At 41.5% G+C, this 22167-nt stretch overlaps 1 protein-coding gene across 1 annotated transcript in view; it reads right to left on the bottom strand.

Moving 5' to 3' along the window:
- Positions 1 to 22167, bottom strand: part of suds3 (SDS3 homolog, SIN3A corepressor complex component) — an 80523-nt gene that overhangs the window by 40159 nt on the left and 18197 nt on the right. Inside the window, exons 2-5 of the mRNA XM_041201888.1 lie at positions 21999 to 22071; positions 11398 to 11453; positions 3245 to 3316; positions 2011 to 2030 (exon numbers count right to left, since the gene is read on the bottom strand). Of these exons, the coding sequence (XP_041057822.1) occupies positions 2011 to 2030; positions 3245 to 3316; positions 11398 to 11453; positions 21999 to 22071 (221 nt within the window). The remainder of the gene's footprint in view (positions 1 to 2010; positions 2031 to 3244; positions 3317 to 11397; positions 11454 to 21998; positions 22072 to 22167) is intronic.

Here is a 22167-nt window from a genome sequence, read left to right as displayed (position 1 = left end):
GTTAATTATATGAGTTATTATAGTAGTAAGTAACTGTAGTCTTATGTATGCGCTTGAAATCTTTTATATTTTGTTAATAAATATTTGAATTAATTTTTTAAATCTCTAAAGGTCTTGATGGATTTATTACTTCTGAATCAGTGCACACATCTCATAATAAATACAAATTGCAAAACTGTTGTGATGTGACCAAGTTTCCCTTGTGGATTTGGTCCACCTGGCACGTCATAACAGGGACAGAGGCAAGTTGGTGGAATGGGCAGATGAATGGCAAATGAAGTTCAATGTGAAGAAGGGGCACAGAGTACAAGAGCAAGGAAGTTATGCTGAACTTATAGGCACTGGTTTGGCCTTAACTGGAATAGTGTGTCTAGTTCTGGGCACCTCACTCTCAGAAAAATGTGAAGAAATTAAAGTGCAGAAAAGATTCAGGAGTATAGTTTCAGGGAAGAGGAACTTCAGTTACAAAGGTCAACTGGAGAAGTTGGGATTGTTTTACGGAGTAGAGAAGGCTGAGAGGAGATTTGATAATGAAGGGTCTGGACAGAGTCGATAACGAGAAACTGTTCCCACTCATGAAAGGATCCAGAACAAGAGGGCACAGATTTAAAGGTGATTGGCAAAAGAAGCAATGGTGTCATGAAGAAAAACTTTTTCACAGAGCGAGTGGTTAGAATCTAGAATGCACTGCCTGAATATGGTGGAGGCAGGGACAATCGAAGCATTCAAAAGGGAATTAGATTGTTATTTCAAAAGGAAGAACATGCAGGGTTATGGGAGAAGGCAGGGATTGTCACTACATGGACTGCTTATGCAGAGAGCCAATGTAGACACATCAGGCTGAATGGCCACCTTCTGTACTGTAACAATTCTGTGATTCTGTACTAATAATTAATTGCTACTTTTGCATTTCCTTTCTCAAATCCAAAAACAGAAACCAATTTGAACTATGGTGTAAGGGTCAAGTCATTGCAAAATGAATGCCAATCATTTTATTACCATCTTATAGAACTGGTTTTCTGAAATAGATTTAAACCTTTGAGACAGATACATCATCCAGACCATGCCTTTTCCAAATCATGCCTGTGATTCAGCATTGCTATATTGTGTATTTTCTTTCTTTAAAAATGATTTATAAAAGTGGCAGGAAATAAAAGGCTCTGAATCCTGTAAAATAATACAAGTGTTTCAGCAAATCTTAAGCTAACGGGCCTGTTAGATTATAGTTCAATACCTGGAGGGCTTGAACAAACTACATAACACCTAATTTCTTCCAAACACTAGCAGAGATGTAGGAGCAGATTCACTAGCATCCATCCACAGTACATATAATGCTACAGATTCAAAACACGTTAGTTAAACAAATTGATAGCAAGTATTTTTATCTTTTATCCTTTTCCTTGCTTCAATGATGTGTGCTATTCTTCCAACAACAGAGACAACTATCTATTTTCCAACCAACTCCTAATACCATACTGGATCCACCAAATTTTTCCTGAGGAAGTCCTATCTGTCACAGTCATGTGATTAACATTTTAGAAAATTGGGAACTTACCCTTTCGAAAGCTGTAAGAAGAGTCCCATATATACCTGTTGCATTGTCTTAGCTTCATGATATTTTGAACAGCATTTACCCACAATTTTTAACACTTACCCAATATTTTTAAATTCTGCCAGGCCAACTGCCATTGCCACTAAAGTTAAAAGTAGTCTGTTGCCACACCTCCACCAGTGCTCTTTAGCTGACCACCCGGAAATAAACAAAGGCTCAATAAATGTTCTTATCCTCAAGGCATGTATCTAAAACTTCATTCAGAGCTGCCTATCAGGAACTGAGCAGTCTTTTAAAAATCAAACTTATATTCCATCAAGTTGTACTACACATAAGGTGCTCCCAAACAGAACATATAGCACCAATGGAAAGGGCAATCTTAATGTACTCATATTTTGTTCGATTCCAATTATGTAATAAGTGAATTCAGCTGGGTAAATAAAAGAAAGAACACTCACCTCCAACTGCAGAAAAAGCTCTGGAAAAAAGGGAAATAAATAGCAGTATTCAAGATATGCACTGCATTTAAGCTGTCAATTGGTATCTCTAAATACAGCAATGCGAAATTCTAATGTTTTCTAACTTCACAGAGAACATCCAAAATAAACTGGGCCATAATGTGCTGCCAAGATAACAGGGAAGCTAATGGTGCTTGCACAAATGTCACAGCAACTCCAGGCGAAAAGCAAATGCGCTATTAAAGGCAAAAATCCAAATGTTTCTGCTAGAGTTGCATTGTTCTACTTTTAGACTTGAAAAAGGAAGCTCACTGTCTGCCTCATCGCTGAAATGCAATGAATGGCTTGGAGTTGCTGTATTTACATAGATGATGGAAACTAAATCAGCCACAGGAAGTTAAGTCTTGTACATTTGGTGATAAGTGTTAACTACTACCTGGCAATGATATCTATGGCACAAAAAAATAACTATTACAAGCGTGGACTCTCATTTCTTCAGTTTAATTATAGTTGGAGCTCTTAGAAATGTATGATTTTACTTATCTTTTCTGCCTCTTTTTTATCTATCTTAAACCAGTTTTTCTTTCACCCTCTTTCTGCATCTGATTTAATATTGAGTTCACTTTCTCATTTATACTTTTTTCTCAGTCCTCATTCAGTTCACAATCCTTAAACCTGAGTGGTTAAGGGGATACATGGTACTTGCCCTACTCACTTATGTCCCAGGCACCCGCTTTCCCTCACTGTGCCATTATTAGCTTGCACATGCAGCAACTTCCCACACAAAAATTATAACCTAGATGTGCAAGGGGAAATCCAACCAACAGCAGACACTGTTCGATGCCTTGCCACAGCAAATTATTGCCTATAGTTTTCCCCTTTTGATGAGATTTTATTAAAATCATGTTAAGTACGCACATCAGATCTTGTCTTTGAGCTAATGCTTTTCTTTGAGGAATACTGAGAGATTATGAGTATTAACCTCTTGCAAGGGATTTCTGTCAATATAAAATACAAATTTAAATCCCAAGACAGACAAAAACCCACATGTCACAGTGGACATTAAGCTATGACAAGATCATGCTCAGCTGTGATATCCTGATGACCACTCGGTAAAGACTGTTGGTAATTGTGGATCAATAGCCAAAGCAATAATCAGGGACTTCAGGAGAGAAATTGTTGAAACAAGTAGAAAAAATTGCCATCTTAAGATAAAGGCAATTCAAGTACTAACCTGCATTTCTTATTCTTTCTTTGTATTGTTGATCTAGTTTCTTCATCCGTTTCTGATATTCCTGCAATGTACCTATATTACCACATGATAGAAATAGCTACAATCAAGGATTAATTTATATTTTAATACACTATGTGGAGAATGCCTTTGTAATTCATCACCTGAACAAACTCTTTGCTTTTTTTTCTATATTCTTTCAGGGGATGTGGGCATCACTGGCAAGGCCAGCATTTGTTGCCCATTCCTAATTGTCCTTGAATTGAATAGTTTGCTATGTCATTTCAGAGGGAAGTTAAAAGTCAACCACATTGCTGTGGCTCTGAAGGCACATGTAGGTCAGATCAAGTAAGAATGGCAGATTTCCTTCCCGAAAGGACATGAGTGAACCAGATGTACTTTTACATTAATTCCAGATTTATTAATTGAATTTAAATTCCACCAGTTGTCTTGGTGGGATTTAAACCCACACCCTCAGAGCATTAGCCTGGGCTCTCTGGATTACTACTCCAGTGACATTACCACTATCCCCCTGTGATATCATCTGCTACTTAGCATCACCCAATGTTTGCAACACAAAACAGTCACTTCGGGTGAAAAAAAAAAATCAATATAAATACAGGGGAAGTAAAGTAGAATTAGAATTGAGTAGTTCATCCAACTAACAAATCACTCTGGCATAACCCTAAATGGACCAATTCCTTACAACCCAATTCAACCCATTTATATACTGTGAATGTCAGATCTTTGCTACAGCATTATTTCCTGTTTTCATTCTCACCTGGGATCCAGCTTAAAAATGGAACTCCAACAGCTGGAATATGATTCAGTTCAATTTCTTCTTGTTGGGTTTCCTAGTTCATTGCCATCACGTGGTCCTTTGCCATTGAGGGAGGTATGTCCAGGTCCTGGGATCTACTTCAACGGCAGCCGACACAAAGCAAGGTGGCTGCTGTAGGAGTGGAGTCCTGGCAGAGTCCAGCCAAATTGGGTAGCGTGGAGATGCAGGTGGGGATTTAACGTTCTGGAGTCCCATGTCCAGAACCATCCCTCCATATGCTGCAGCTACTAATGTCTAAAGTGCTGGAATGTGGGTAGGCGGTTATTAGTAGCTGATCAGTACCTGGTGTATGAGGGCTGGCAACTCTGATTGGAGGCATTGCTGGAGATTTGAACATGTGATACCCCAGCCATGTGATATTTGATCAGGTGACTTATACAAAAGTAACCAGACTCACTTTATAACAGCTGCTGTGTGAAAAATTCCAAAAACCAAGAGGTCACTCGTGAGCAGGTGAAGAGGGAAAATTAAGGATTGGGTACTCATTCTCTCTTCCATTACCCCCCAGCTCCAACTCTGTCTCCCAGTCCCCATTCCTGTTTCCCTCTCCCCCAATTTGAGCCCCAAACCCCATAATTTTACCCCTCAAACCCAGTTTAGTGTGTCAGATTCCCAACTCCTTCCCTCCTTAACCAGCTATTTCCTGCAGTGTGTAATGGAGATCTTTTTAAATGCCATCTATCCCTAGCATATAGCAATTCAACTGTAGAATTCAAGAAATAGAGGGGTTTCTCTGTCACTATGCAAGCTGAATAAAGAGGTCTCCATTTCATCTGATGCTGCCTCTCACTAAGTTGCATGTCATATGTTTTAAGTTGCACACAGACTTGGTGCATTGAGAGCTGATCGCAGCTCATAATTGCCAAGTGTCTGTGGTTTCATGGGGCAATTTGTATCTATTATAATGTAAGTTATTTGGGACAGTGAGTAGGTGTTCATGTTTGGGGTGTCTGTTGGTACAGGTTTCACTGTATATTGAAAACAACCAAACTATCTGAATTTTGGACAGAAATATCCAACTATAGAAATGGAACCGGTTTTACAACTCCTGTTTGTTTAAATACTCAGTGCTGCATTGTGAATGCTGGAAGGTTATGCTCGGATTCTTAACTAGTGCTTATCAGATGTGATGCGTTTCAGACACTGGATGATGCAAATCACATTTCTTGTGTGCAAGAATGAGTTAGCAATCATATAATGCCTTACATTACTCAAACCATGTTAATACACTTCACATACAATAAATTAATACTTAAGTTCAGTCACTGTTGTTGTGTAAGCAACATGCAAGCCATTTTGTACACAGGAAATTCACAAAAACAGCAATGAAACCCTCTTCACGAGCCAGTGGAATTTCCCAGTTTTTTCCTGATTTGTCCTTGAATTTTTCTTTAGCTTTTTGTTTCTCCCAGGAGATTACTATTGCTGGTGGCAGAGGATATTGGCCATTATTGGTGTAACACCTTCCCCTTTACCTCCTCCTTCCTCACTGTCCAAGGCTCCAAACACTCCTTACAGATGAAGCAGCGATTCACTTGCACTTCTTTTAATTTGGTCCGCTGCATTTGCTGCTCCAAATGCCGTCTCCTCTACATTGGGGAGACTAAGCGCAGATTGGGTGATAGCTTTGCAAAACACCTTCACTCAGTCTGCAAGCATGAGCCTGACCTTCCAGTCACTTGCAATTTCAATTCATCACCTTGCTCTCATTACCATATTTCTGTCCTCGGCCTGCTACAATGTTCCAGTGAAGACCACGCAGACTGGCGGTATACCACCTCATCTTCTGATTAGGTACTTTCTAGCCTTCAGGACTCAAGATTGAGTTCAACAACTTCAGACCATGAACTCTCTCCTCCATTTTGACCTCCCCCCACCCCCCAAACAAAGACCAGTCTGTAACCTGTTCTCATGTTTTGCTTTCAGGGAGCACTGACCCTTAAAAAATCTCTCCAGAGCTCCCACCGATCCCTGGCCTTCTATTTTACTCCACCCGCTCTCTTCAACGGTATTTTTACCTCTCATCAGCTTTGAAGAAGAGTCATACAGGCTGAAACATTAATTCTGTTTCTTTCTCCACAGATGCTGCGAGGCCTGCTGAGTTTTTCCAGCGTTTTCTGTTTTTTTTTCAGGTTTCCAGCACCTGCAGTATTTGGCTTTTATATAGGCCATTATGATGCTCAGTTGTACCATGACAATGTGGGACATGCTCAGTAGACTAGATGGTATTTTTCTGTCCATCATTTTCCGGTGTTCGTGTGTAATGCCCCTCTTAATATTTTTTGTTGTGCACAGCCTATTGCTTTTTATGCAGCCATGCACACGTGGTATCTTGGCAACAATTTGTGAACAACTTGCGCGATGCTTATTGGGTTGCTACACAGCCACACACAAAGCTTAAGAAATCCTATTTGGGATCCGTTCACAGGACTGACTGACACTACTGAACCCAAGAAGGTATTGTTTTGTAAGTACGCGAAAATTGTAACAATTAAGTGTGGACCTAGGCGGGAAGACGTGGTGAAGCTAAAGGTGAGGGCGAATTGAGGGATGTAACATTGGAGAATATAATACAGTTAGAGAAGAGTGAAGTCACAGGGAATTTAATCACAAAGGTTTAAAATTTTAAACTTGAGACACTGTGAAACTAGAAACCACGCAGGTCAGCAAGAACATTGAAAGGCATAGGTTATGCACAGCTGATGTTTACAGAGGGCGCAGGACAGGAGATTGGCTGGATGAACACTTGAATGGTCAAAATTGGAGGAGATGAGAAAGGCATGAATGAAGTTTTCAACAGGAGATTGGCCGGCATAAAGGCAGAGTTGGGTGATGAAAGAGTAGTGGCAGTTTTTGTAATGGAAAGGGTATGGAGTCAGAAGCCCATCCATAGTTAAATAGGTCACTAAAGTTGCAAGCAGTTTGGTTCAGTGCAAACTTGAAGCAGTGGCTAGTAAAGGCAGAGCATGCGGCAATGCCCAAAAAACAACAATTTTGGTCATCCCAATGTTTAGGTGCAAAAACTGCAATTTATCAAAGAGTGGATGTACAGTCAGTAGTATGACACCATAGAAGCACTAGAATGGTCAAGAGAGGTGACAGACAGCAGAGCTGGGATTCAGAAGCAGGCAAATGGAAGCTGATCCCAAGTCTGCAGAAGATGTTGCCAAGACAGCATGGAAATGAGGAAAAGAGCTAAGGATGGATCCTTGGGGAATTCCAAAAATTGACTGAGCAGAGAGGCCCAAATATAAGCAAGCAAGAGCCCCTCCATGTTGAACAACACTTGGAGGAAGCACTGAGGGTGGCAAGGATGCAGAATGTATGGGTGGGGGACTTTTTTTAAAAATTCATTCTTGGGATGTGGGCGTCACTGGCTAGGCCAACATTTATTGCCCATCCCTAAATGCCCTTGTTGAGTGGCTCAATAGCAGCACCACAGATAGAGCTGGCTGAGTCCTAAAGAACATAGCTGCCAGACTGGTTCTGCGGCAGGTGAACCAACAAGAGGGAAAAACATAATTGACCTCACCTCACCAACTTGCCACCGCAGATGCATCTGTACATGACAATATCGGTAGGAGTGACCACCGCACAGTCATTCTGGGGGCAAAGTCCCATCTTCACATTGAGGATACCCTCCACCATATTGTGTGGCACTGCCACAGTTCTAAATGGGATAGATTTCAAATAGATCTAGCAAATCAAGACTCGGCATCCATGAGGCACTAGGGGCAATCAGCAGCAGAACTGTACTCAACCACGATTTGTAACCTCATTGCCTGGCATATCCGCCACTCTACCATTACCACCAAGCCAAGGGATCAATCTTGGTTCAATGAAAAGTGCAGGAGGCCATGCCAGAAGCGGCAGAAAGCACACCTAAAAATGAGATGTCAGCTTGGTGAAGCTACAACACAGGACTGCTTATGTGCCAAACAGCAAAAGCAGCAAGTGATAGACAGAGCAAAGTGATTTCACAACCAACGGATTAGATCTAAGCTCTGCAGTCCTGCCACATATAGACGTGAATAGTGGTGGACAAGTAAACAACTCACTGGAGGTGGAGGCTCGACAAATATCTCCATCCTCAATGATGGAGGAGTCCAGCACATTAGTGCAAAAGATAAGGCTGAAGAACTCGCAACTGTCTTCAGCCAGAAGTGCAGAGTAGTTGATCCATTTTGGCCTTCTCAGGAGATCCCCAGCAACACCAATGCCATTCTTCAACCAATTCAATTCACTCCACCTGATATCAAGAAACGGCTGAAGATACTGGATACTGCGAAGGCTATGGGTCCTGACAATATTCCAGCAATAGTACTGCACACGAAAAGCAGGACAAATCCAACCGGACCAATTGCCACCCCATCAGTCCACTCTCGATCATCAGCAAAGTGATGGAAGGGGTCATCAACAGTGTTATCAATGAACTTGCTTAGCTCAGTCTGGGTTCCGCCAGGGCCACTCAGCTCCTGACCTCATCACAGCCTTGATTCAAACATGGATAAAAGAGCTGAACTTCAGAAGAGAGGTGCAACATAAAGGTCGCATTTGACCGAGTGTGGCATCAAAGAGCCCCAGCAAAACTGGGCTCAATGGAAATTAGGCGGAAAGCTCTCCACTGGTTGGAGTCATACCTAGCACAAAGGAAGATGGTTGTGGTTGCTGAAGGGTCCAGGACATCACTGTAGGAGTTCCTCAGGGTAGTGTCTTCAGCCCAACCATCTTCAGCTGCTTCATCAATGACCTTCCTTCCATCAGAAGGTCAGAAGTGGGGGTGTTTGCTGATGATTGCACAATGTTCAGCACCATTCGCAGTGCTCCTCAGATACTGAAGCAGTCCATGTCCAAATGCAGCAAGGTCTGGACAATATCCAGGCTTGGGCTGACAAGTGGCAAGTAACATTCATACCACACAAGTGCCAGGCAATGGCCTTTACCAACAAGGGAGAATCTAACCAACTCCCCTTGACATTCAATGGCATTACCATCGCTGAATCATCCACAAACATTCTGGGGGTTACCATTGACTAGAAACTGAACTGGACTAGCCACATAAATACTGTGGCTACAAAAAGTTATTAACTCGCCTCCTGACTCCACAAAACCTCTCCACCAGCTACAAGGCACAAGTCAGAAGTGTGATGGAATATTCTCCACTTGCCTGAATGAGTGTCATTCCAACAACACTCAAGAAGCTTAACGCCATCCAAGACAAAGAAGCCCACTCGATTGACACCCGTTCCTCAAACTTTCACTCCCTCCACCACCGTTACACAATGCCAGCAGTGTGCATCATCTACAAGGTGAACTGTAGAAACTCACCAAGGCTCCTTAGGCAGCACCTTCCAAACCCACAACCATGACCATCTAGATGGACAAGGGCAGGAGAAACATGGGACCACCATCACTTGGAAGTTCCCCTTCAAGCCCTTCACCATCCTGACTTGGAAATATATCGCCGTTTCTTCACTATCGCTGGGTCAAAATCCTGGAACTCCCTCTCTAACAGTACTGTGGGTGTACCTACACCACAGGGACTGCAGCTGTTCAAGAAGGCAGCTCACCGCCACCTTCTCAAGAGCAACTAGGGATGGGCAATAAATGCTAGTCTAGCCAGCGATGCCCACATCCCGTAAATGAATAAAAAATACAAAGAGCAGTTCCATCAAGATGAACGAAACAGTATAGCTGTTAGTGAATGGCAAGGTTAAATATGTCAAAGGCTACAGAGTAATAGAGTGGGACAAGTAGAGATAATGCATAATAGTTATTCGTGATTTTTCTTGGGTTGTTTCACTGCAGTTGGAGAGATAAAAAACAGACTGAAGGTAATCAAACAGGGAGTTGTAGGAGAGGTGAAAACTGATTGTGGAAGCAACATATTCAGGGACTGAAGAACATATACATTTGGAGATGACAGTAACAATTTGCAAGGACAAAGATGTGGATAATTTTGAACAGAGGGTGGGTGTCGATGATAGATTTGAAATGGAGGGATTAGCATCCAAGAGGAAACTATTACAATGTCAGCAAGCATGGGACAAAGATGGGTAAATTGGGAATGGGGGTCAAGAAAGCAGGAGGTGGGTTTCATCGATGAGACGAACTGAGAGCACAGGGGACATGTGAAGATAATTGGAGCAAAGATGGTTCAGATCTCATTTTGCTAACAAGTTTGGTTTGCTGGGCAAGGGGAATCAGCAGAGGCAGCAGAATGGGTTCTCTCTTGGTTACAATTATTACTTTGTCACTGTACATTGCATGTACCTCATCAACAGCAGGATTAATAGGAGGAACCTGCAATTTCCTCACAGGATCAGTGTTAATTTAGCATAAATCATCTATGCAGAAGAGAGAAAAGGGATTATAATTCACTTTGAATGAAAATTTATAACTACATCTGGGAGAAAAGCACAATTTATACCACACGCAAGGTTTAAAAGTCTTACCATGGACCTGCTGCAACCGTATTTCAGCGAATAGCTACTTTCCCAATCACACTCTGCATCCTTCCTCAGGCTCAATTATTTTTATCTATGATTTTAGCTTTCTCCTATTCTGTCCATTCTCATTATAGCCTCCTGCTATTCTTCCTATTTTCCTTTTACCCTAGTAATATCCATTCCAATTTTATCTTAGTGATTTTTGATGGGCATAGGTACCAAATGATAAACTAAAGAACATGAATTTTTACAGCACTTTTCCTAACATCAGGGCATTCCTAACGGCTTAACAGCAAAATAGGTACTTTCTAAAGTGTAATCACTGCTGTGGTGTATTTGTGCACAGAAATTCTCACAAACAACAATGAGATAATGACTAAATAATCGAATCTAATATTAGTTAAGGGATAAATACTGGCCCAGAGAGAGAGTTCTCCAGCTTTTCTTCATATAATGTAATGGGATCTTCCATACCCACCTGAGAATGCAGATAGGTTCTTGGTTTTGCATCTTATTGGAAAGATGGGTTAAAAATCTTGCATGTAATTGCTACAACTATCTTTCATGTAATTGCTACAACTATCTTTCAGCTTGGTTTGATGTCTCATCTCAACAGCACTCGCTCAGTACAGCATTAAAATGCCTCAAGTTTCTGGAGCGGGATTAAACACATAACCTTCTAACAGTGCAGGCTACCACAGAGCCAGGTTAGTCATCGATGGGATATTATTAAAAATAAACCACTACCAAAGCTACCAGTATAATATGCTTTCAAACTTCCTGGTTACCAAATAGTTTATTTTCATAATTCACAACTATCCAGTGTATGCACGCCATTTGCCAAAGTACAAGAAAAAGGTACTCACCTTCTTGCAACTGCTGTAGCTGCCTCTTAAGAGATGTTAATTTTTCCTGGTACATCCTATGAACAAGATAAAAAGATGGAACTTAGATAGAATGAAAGCCAAACTTACACTACAAAAATACAGTACCTCAGCTTTTTCTAATTTAACACGTATTACCAGTTTATTACAGGGTACTTGGTAAGCACATTCCTTTACAAATCCCCGTGGCCAATGTTCAAACCTCAAAAGTATTTCAAGATAATTAATTTACCTACATTCTTGATGTGAGTGTGATGCTGGCAAGGCTGGCAATTAATGGGCCATCCTGTTGAATGGATACAGTGGAGTGGCTGGCAAGGCCACTTCAGAAGGTCACTTTTATTTCCAGATTTTAAAAATTGAATTAAAATTCCACTATGGAATTTGAAATCACATTCTCTAGATTATTCTAAGACACTTGATTACTCATACAGTAACAATCATAAACTGCTGTAGCTTTGTGCACTCACAGAAGCATAATTGTAATGTTGCTTGATGAGTAAGCAAGAGGCCTGGACTGCTGTTCTGAAGGTGTGAATTTAATTCCCACCACGATTGGAAGAAAGCATTGAGAAAGTGGGACAATCAAAGTTTATCACAAAGATTGACTTGCTGTGAAGATATTGGCAAATACCGTTATGAGAGAGAGCAAAGGAGATATCGGCTTTTGTGATGCCACACGGACTATATTAGTTTAAAGTCATGCCATTTGGTATGAAAAATGGACCAGCAACATTTCAAAGTCTGACAAACAAAGTAATTGCAGGACTGATGAATTGTGCTGTTTATATTGATGGCCTGATAGCTTTCAGTCAAACGTGGGAGGAACATTCACAACATTTGGAAGAATGATTTAATCGACTGCAAGAAGCTAACTTAGCAATGGACTTGGCTAAAAGTGAATTTGCAAAAATGCAAGTTACAGATCTAGGCCATGCCAGTGGACATGGTAAGGTGGCTCCAAGATATGTGAAAGTCAAAGCTATCATGGATTTCCCGTGCCTATAACAAAATGAGAAGTTTTGAGATTTCTAGGCATGAGTGGGTTTTACCGGAAATTTGTACCAAATTTTAGCAATGTGGTTGCTCTATTGACTGAACTATTGAAAAAAACAATAAGTTTCAATGGACACAGGAGTGTCAGATGGCATTTGACAGTTTAAAAACTGTACTGACTATGACTGGTGTTGCACTGTTGCAAGATGAAGAAACTGGAATTGAGAAACCCATAGGGTATTTTTCATGAAAATTGAATATACAACAGAGAAAATATTCAACAACTGAAAAGGAGTCTCTGGGTCTGGTGTTAGCGTTGCAATATTGAGGTTTATGTTGCAAACAATTCGTCAGAAACGATTGTTTATACAGACCACAGGCCTTTAAAATTTCTGGACAGATTCCGAGACTGAAGTGCAAAGCTGTTCAGATGGAGTTTATTACTGCAACCATTTAATTTAAAAATTATACGCATGGCTGGACGAGAAAATCTAATTGCAGATACACTGTTGAGAGTTTAAAGCTTAAAGGGAAATTGGACATTCAAAACCTAGACACTGGATTGAAATTACCTCTGTTAATATCAAGGATTTGTATATATATTATGTGTATCTGGTAATGTAATAGTTTGGGTATATAGATAAGTATAGTAGGTGGTGTAAGATGGGTTAAGAAAATGAAGCCATCTTTTAAAATGAGAGTTCATTTTCCCATAAGGATGGAAGTATGACAAAAGTATAATAATTTTCATAATATTTTTCTGGTTTATTATGAAGTAGGTTTATGGGGGTAACTATAGCTTGTGTGATTTAATTACATCTGGAGTCAAGTAGACTGCAAGTTTGAAATCATCAGAAGAAGCTGTGTGCTTGACATATTAATGAGTAAACATGGATGTTGGCTTAGCATGTAAAGTGTGAAGGGAATTTGCATTTTTAGATAAATAAAGGGAGTTGGATTTCAAAAGGATCTTAGTCTGTTTATAACTCGCTAGATAAGCAGGGCTAAGGAGTGTGGTTACGTTTCCTGACAATATATATTGCCAACATGAAAGTCCTATATTATGAGGAAGATACAGTTTCAAAGATATTTGGAACCATAGAATTTACATGTTAAAAAGAGAGAAACATATATAAACGAAAGTGAAAGGCTATTTGTCAGAATGCCATGTAAGATCTAACAGGAGTGTGTGAAATAACCTTAATGAAACCTCCAGCCATTTGTACATAACTGCTATACAACAAAACTGAAGTTGGGGAAGAGCCATTGTCAAGTGGGTTTTGTGTTAACTTGCTGGTTCTCTTTTAAATCTAAAATCTATTTTGGACTGTTGCCTTGATGGTGATGTAACTGGGATCAGGTTAATTAAGAAATTTAGGAGTTATTATAGCAGTAATTGTAATCTTACATGTATGCTAATAAATATTTTAATTTAATTTTTAAAATCTCTAAAGGTCTTGGTAAAATTATTACTTCTGAATTCAGTGCGTATATCTCGTAATAAATACAGATTGCAAAACCTTTGTGATAGCATAACCAAGTTTCCCTTGTGGATTTGGTCCATCTGGCACACATCATCTGCCACGTCATAACACTATGCCTCCCTCAGCTGATGAATCAGTACTCCTCCATATTGAACATCAACTGGAAGAGGCACTAAGGGTAATAAGAGGGCAGTTTTGTTTTTTTTTTCATGTTTATTCATGGATAGGCCAGCATTTATTGCCCATCTCTAACTGACCTTGAGAAGCTTCCTTCTTGAACCACTGCAGTCTATGTAGTGTAGGTACTCCCACAGTGGTTAAGGAGGGAGTTTCAAGATATTGACCCAGCAACAGTGAAGGAATGGTGATATATTTCCAAGTCAGGATGGTGTGTGGCTTGCAGGGGAACTTCCAAGTGGTGGTGTTCCCATGTGTCTGCAGCCCAGTTATGGGTTTAGAAGGTGCTGTCTAAGCAGCCTTGGTGAGTTGCTGCAGTGCATTTTGTGGATGGTACACACTACTGCCACTGTGCATCGACGGAGGAGGGAGTGAATATTTGTGGAAGGGGTGCCAATCAAGTGGGTTGCTTTGTCCTGAAAGGTGTCAAGTTTCTTGAGTGTTGTTGGAGCAGCACTCATCCAGGCAAGTGGAGAATATTCCATCACATTCCTGACTTGTGCCTTGGAAATGGTAGAGATGATGGAGAAGCTCTGTGGAGTCAGGAGGCGAGTTACTCACCACAGGATTCCTAGTCTCTGACCTGATCTTGTAGCCACAGAATTTATATGGCTAGTCCAACTCAGTTTCTCGTCAATGATAATTCCCAGGATGTTGATAGTGGGGGATTCAGCAACGATAATGCCATTAAAATTCATGGGGCACTGGTAAGATTCTCTTATGTTGATCGTTGCCTGGCACTTCCGTGGCGTACATGTTTCTTGCCACTTCTCAGCACAAGCCTGGATATTGTCCAGGTCTTGCTGCATGTGGACATGGACTGCTTCAGTATTGGAGGAGTCGCAAATGGTGCTGAACATTGTGCAATCATCAGCAAGCATTCCCACTTCTGACCTTATGATGGAAGAAAGGTCATTGAAAGGGCCAAAGACAGTACCCTGAGGAATTCCTGCACTGCTGACCTGGAACTGGGATGACTGACCTCCAACAGCAACAACCATCTTCCTTTCTTCTAGGTATGACTCCAACCAGCAGAGAGTTTTGCTCCTGATTCTCACGGACTCCAGTTTTGCTAGGATTCCTTGATGCTGCACTCGGTCAAATATTGCCTTGATGCCAAGGGCAGTCACTCTCGCCTCACCTCTGGGGTTTAACTCTTTTATCCCTGTTTGAACCAAGGCTGTAATGAAGTCAAGAGCTGAGTGACCTTGGCGGAACCCAAACTGAGTGTTAGTGAGCAGGTTACTGTTAAGCAAATGCCACTTGATAGCACTGTTGATAACCCCCTTCCATTACTTTACTGATGATCAAGAGTAGACTGATGGGGCCGGTAATTGGCCAGGTTGGATTTGCCCTGCTTTTTGTGTACAGGACACACCTCAGCAATTTTGCACATTGCCATGCAAATGCCAGTGTTTTAGCTGTACTAGTACAGCTTGGCTAGGGGCGCAGAAAGTTCTGAGCACAAGTTTTCAGTACTATTGTCAGAATATTCTCAAGGCCCATAGCCTTTGCACTATCCAGTGCCTTCAGCCATTTCTTGCTATCAAGTGGAATTAATCAAATTGGCTGAAGACTGGAATCTGTGGTGCTATGGAGCTCCGAAGGAGACCAAGATGGGCCATCCACTCAGCACTTCTGGCTGCAGATTATTCCAAATGCTTCAGCCTTATCTTTTGCACTGATGTACTGGGCTCCCCCATCATTGAGGATGGGGACATTTGGGGAGCCTCCTCCTCCAGTGGATTGTTCAATTATCCACTGCAATTCATGACTGGATGTGGCAGGACCACAGAGCTTAGATAGGATGCGTTTGTTGTGGAATTGCTTAGCTTTATCACTTGCTGCTTATACTGTTTGGCATGCAAGTAGTCCTGTGTTGTAGCTTCACCATTTTGACACCTCATTTTTAGGTAGGCATGGTGTTGCTCCTGGCATGCCTTCTTTCACTCTTCAGTGCACCAGGGTTGATCCACTTGCTTGGTGGTAATTGTAGAGTGGCTGATATGCCAGGCCATGAGGTCATAAAATATGGTTGAGTACAACTCTGCTGCTGATGGCCCATGGTGCCTCATGGTTGCCCAGTCTTGATTTGCCAGATCTGTTCGAAATCTATCCCATTTAGTACGGTGATAGTGCCACACAACACAATGGAGGGTACTCCACACAACTCAATGTGAAGGCAGGACTTTGTCCACACAAGGACTGTGAGGTGGTCACTCCTACTGATAGTGTCATGGACAGATGCATCTGGGGTAGGCAGGTTGGTGAGGATGAGGTCTAGTATGTTTTTCCCTCTTGTCAGTTCCCTCACCACATGCCACAGACCCAGTTTACCAGCTATACCTTTAGGACTCCGCCAGGTCAGCCTGTAGTGTTGTTACCAAGCCACTCTTGGTGATGGACATTGAAGTACTCCACCCAGAGTACATTTCGCACCCTTGCACCCACAGTGATTCTTTCAAGTGCTATTCAACATGGAGGAGTGCTGATAAATCAGCTGACAGGGGTGGGGGACTACATGGCAATCAGCAGGAGGTTTCCTTTCCGGTGTTTGACCTGGTGCCATGAGACTTCATAGGCTCCAGACTCGATATTGAGGACTCCCAGGGCAACTCCCTCCTGACTGTATACCTCTGTGCCCCCACCTCTGTTGGGTCTGTCCTGCTGGTGGGACAGGAAATACCTAGGGATGGTGATGGTGGCGCCTGGGACATTATCTGTAAGGTATAATTCCATGAGTATGATGTGTGGGTGGGTGGGGGGGGGCTCTTTAATGTCCAAAACCAAGAGTCGTTCAGTAATACCATACTGAGCTTGCAGACTGAAGGACACAGCTGCCAAAATGAGCCTGCAGTAAATGATGAGAGAAGCAACAGAAGGGAAAACCTACTTGACCTTGTCCTCACCAACCTATCCACCACTGATGCACATACCCATGACAATATCAGTAGGAGTGACCACCACAGAGCCCCTGTGGAGATGAAGTCCCATCATCATTACGAGGACACCCTCTTTTGTGATGTGTGGCATTAACACAGTGTTAAATGGGATAGATTCAGGTCAGATCCACCAGAGGTGCTTTGAGCCTTCAGAAGCAGAATTATACTCCACCAGAATCTGTAACTTGTTGGCCCAACAAACCCTTCATTCTACTATTACATACAGCCAAAAGACCAACCATGGTTCAATGAGGAGTATAGAAGAGCATGCCAAGAGCAGCACCAGCTAAACCTGAAAATGAGGTACCACCTGGTGAAGCTACACAGGACTACTAACAAGTTAAACAGAAGCAGTACACTACAGACAGAGCTAATCAATCCCAAAACCTACGAATAGATCAAAATTCTGCAATCATGGCACATCCAGTTGTGAATGACAGCTGACAAAAAAAAACTAATGGGAGGAGGTGACTCAATGAACCTTCTCAACCTGAATGATGGCAGAGTCCAGCATTTGAGTGCAAAAGACAAGGCTGATGCATATGCAATAAACTTCAACAAGAAGTGCCAAGTAGACAATCCAATTCAGCCTCCTCCTGAGGTCCTCAGCATCACAGGTACCATTCTTCAGTCAATTTGACTCACTCCATGTGATATCAAGAAATGGCTGAGTGCATTAGTCACAGCAAAAATCATGGGCTCCAACAGTAGTGCTGAAAGCATGTGCTCCAGAACCAGTCATGCCCTGAGTCAAACTGTTCCAGTACAGCAACAACACGATCACAGAATTCTAATGGCACAGAAGGAAGCCTTCCGCCCATCGTGTCTACACTTGCTCTCCAAATGAACATAATGACCTTGTGCCATTGCCCTGCCTTTTCTACTGTACCCTTGCATATTGTTTCTTTTCAAATGATCATCTAATGCCCTCTTGAATGCCTCGACTGAGCCTGTCTCCACTACACTTCCAGGCAGTGCATTCCAGACCCGAACCACACTAACATCTAATTAAAATTCTTTTTTTTATTAATTTACAGGGTGTGGACTTTGCTGGCTTGGCCAGCATTTATTGCCCATCCCTAATTGCCCTTGAGAAGGTGGTGGTGAGGTGCCTTCTTGAACTGCTGCAGTCCACGTGGTATTGGTACATCCACAGTGCGGTTAGGGAGGGGATTCCAGGATTTTGACCCAGTGACAGTGAAGGAACGCCGATATATTTCAAGTCAGGATAGTGAGTGGCTTAAAGGGTTCTTCATTTCCAGGTGGTGGCATTTCCAAGTATCTGCTGCCCAATTATGTCCTGTCCACAAAAAGCAGGACAAATCCAATCCAGCCAAATATCACCTCCATCAGTCTACTCTCAATCACCAGCAAAATAATGGAAGGTGTCATTGACAATGCAAGAAGTATTTACTCAACAATAACCTGCTCACCATTGCTCAGTTTGGGTTCCACTAGGACCACTTGATTCTAGACCTCATTACAGACTTGGTCCAAATATGTATAACAGAGATAAAGTCCAGAGGTGAGGTAAGATGACTTCCTTTGATATCAAGGCAGCATTTGACTGAGTGTGGCAAAGGGCCCTAGCAAAACTGAAACCAATGGGAATCAGGGAAAACTTTCCACCAATCATCTCAAACCAGAACATCACTGCAGGAGTTCTTTAGGGCAGTGTCCTAGACCCAGCCATCTCCAGCTATTGCATCAATGATCTTCACTCCATAAGGTCAGAAGTGTGGATGGTCAATGATGATTGCACAGTGTTCAGTACCATTTGTAACTTCTCAGATAAAGTAGTCTGTGCCTGCAGGTAGCATGACATGACCAACATTCAGGTTTGGGCTGATAAGTGGCAAGAAACATTCGCAACACATAAGTCCTAAGCAATAACCATCTCTGACAAGAAAGAATTTCACCATCTCTCCTTGACATTCAACAGCACAACCATTGTTGAATCCCCCACCAAAACCCTGGGAGTTGCCATTGACCAGGCATACAACTGGATCAGCCAACTAAATATTAGGACTTCAAGGGCAGGTCATATGCTGTAAATTCTCCTCCTGCCTCCCAAAGTCTGTCCAGCATCGACAATGCACAAACTCAGGAGTGTGACGGAATACTCCTCGCTTTCCTGGTTTGAGTGCAGCACCAATTACGCTCAAGAAGTTCAACACATCCAGAGCATAGCAGCCCGCTTGATTGGCACCCAATTCGCCACCTTAAACATTCACTCCTTCCACCCCTGGCACACAGTGGCAGTACCATCAACAAGATGCACTGCATCAATTCACCAAGCCTCCTTCAACAGCACCTTTCAAACTTCCAACCTCTACCATCCAGAAAGACAAGAGCAGCCAACACATGGGAACACCAACATCTGTAAGTTACCCTCCAAGCCCCACACCATCCTGAAATAGAAGTATATTGCCATTCGCTGGGTCAAAATCCTGGAACTCCCTCCCTAACAGCACTGTGGGTATACTTATACCACTTGGATGACAATGATTCAAGAAAGCTGCTCACAATCACCTTCTCAAGGGCAATTTCAGATAGGCAATAAATACTGGCCTTGCCAACCGTGGTCACATCCCATGAACAAATAAGAAAAAAAGTACCACAGCCGCAGATTTGCTGGAATTGAAATGGCAAGGTCAAAAAAAACTCAAGAGGAGGAGTAATTGGAAACAAAAGCAGAAGTCACCAACAGGCTCAATTTTAGGGATTTAGGAGAGCAAGTAGTTAGAGATTACACGAATGATTGGGCAATTATTGTGCAAAACACTGAAATGAAGTGTATTACTTGGATGACTATCTTTTCATCAGTATGTGGTGATTGAACAGTATTTAGAGAATGAGGAAGCTCAGACCTACACTATAGAATGTAACCTGCATTATTCTAATCTGTAAATATTAATCAGGATCATTTTTGTTGATGGTTTGAAGAAATGTATGCAATTTGAAAGACGTTTTCCTGCATTGAAAAGATTACTGTGGTGAAAGGCTGTTAGAACTAATTATCAGAGAGACTTATTGCATGTAAGGTGGCCATCTGGCCCATCATGTCCACTTCGTTTGACAGGGAACCATCCAGACTAATCCCACTTTCTAGCTCTTGATCCGTAGCCCTGTGGTTACAGTATTTCAGGTGCATATCCGAATACCTCTTAAATGTAATGAGGCTTTCTGCCTCTACCACCATTTCATATCTCTACCACTTTCTGGGGGAAACGATTTCCCTTCTTATCCGCCTGCATCTTGCCTTAAAATCTATGCCCCCTAGTTATGGACCTTTCAACTAAGGAAAAACTTCCTGTGCACTCTATCTAGACCCTCAATATTATACACTTCAATTTAGTCTCCCCTCAAGCTCTCTGCTCCAAAATAAAAAAAACCCTAGCCTATTCAATCCTTCCTCAATTAAAATTCTCCAGTCCTGGCAACATCCTCATAAATCTCCTCCATATCTCTCGACTGCATTCACATCTTTATTATACTGACCTGCACGCAGTACCCCAGGTGTGACCTAACCAGTGCTTTATATAGTTCCAACATGTTGGCGAAGGGAGAAACCAGAGCCAGCCTTTGCTTGGAATATATTTATTCATTGGGTGAAACATTACAGGCATATATCTCCTGACTCCACTCTACTCAGTAATTGCCTCATTACATGTGCTCAAATAACCATCCAATCGATGTCCTCCACCTGTATGTACTTACTGTTAATTGTATCAATTAAGGTTAAGAATCTGGAAGTTACTGCCTGAAAGGGCGTTTGAGGCAGAAACCCTCATAATATTTAAAAACTACTTAACTATGTACATGAAGTGCTGTAACCTACAAGGCTAAGGACCAAATGCTGGGACATGAGATTAGGCTGGACATCTCTTTGACAAAGGGCCGAATGGCCTCCTTCTGTGCTGCAATTTTCTACAATCCTTATGATAACTAGTTCTAACAGCCTTTTAACACAGTGACCTTATCAATACAAAAAAAATCTTTCAAAATACATATACTTCAAACCATTGACAAAAATCCTGAATAATATCTACTGATAAGTATAATGCAGATTACATTCCAGAGTGTAGATATGGTCTTCCTCATTCTCTAAATACTGATCAAACCCCACATACCAATGAATAAGCAGTCGGCTAAATAAGAAACTCCATCCAAGAGTTTTAGGTAGTAACTGCTAATGGGTCACATAGTCCCAAAACACTTGCATCTCCCGAATCTGCAAAACAGGCTTTATTCTGTACCTGCACTTCAGCTGTTTCACATTACACGTGAGTGTTTTGTCGAGACCCCATCAATTCAATGGAACACAAACAAAAATTCCGAATTAAATAGGCTAAGGCGAAAAAATCAATGACTAAAGCCAGCAATTGGTTACAAGAAATAGGGTTATTGGAGACAAAGATAGCTTTACTGGGAACATTTTTTTTAAAAAGCTGACTGTTAATTATTTATTGCCTGACTGCCAGATAAACAGCTGTGCAAATTGATGACAACTTACAATAATCAACAGCACTGTACTAAGGATTTTGCTATTTACAATCTAAACCTAAAAAGAATTAAATTGTATCAAATATTGACATTTGTAAAACTAATATTGATCATGCTGGTTACAGCAAGTTAGAAAGAAAAAAAATCTCAAAATCTATCGAGCAAATTGCTCAAAATAGCTCCTAAGATATACAACAATAGGACTTTTTACACTGTGGTCTGTTTGGACAATCCAGAAAGTATCATTAGCTTTAACTATGACTTGACAACAAAGACAATTCAAATCTCCACTGTTTCAAAGCCCTTGATACCCTGCATTGTTCAATCAAGACAGCAATGCTTCATTGAGGCATGCAAATTATTCAAAATGGCTCATGCAATATAATTATTTGCTACAGTTGGGATTTTTAATATAGCAATTCTTACTCTGTGGACTGTATTGCACAAGGCAATTGCATCACATGGCAACAATACTCACTGCTCTTTCACCTCCAGGTAGTCTTCATCATCTTGCTTATTAGCAATATCTGTCTCACTTGCATCCTCTGTATCTGTCAAATATAAAGGAAACAGAATGCCATTAAATCACTTTGGAAAAAAATAGAAGAACCTTACACAGTACTAACACTTAGAATCATATAGAATAG

Source organism: Carcharodon carcharias, chromosome 13 (assembly GCF_017639515.1).
Source record: "Carcharodon carcharias isolate sCarCar2 chromosome 13, sCarCar2.pri, whole genome shotgun sequence".
NCBI lineage: Eukaryota > Metazoa > Chordata > Chondrichthyes > Lamniformes > Lamnidae > Carcharodon > Carcharodon carcharias.
Note: the sequence above shows the minus strand (reverse complement) of the source record. Positions and strands in the feature narration are given on the sequence as shown.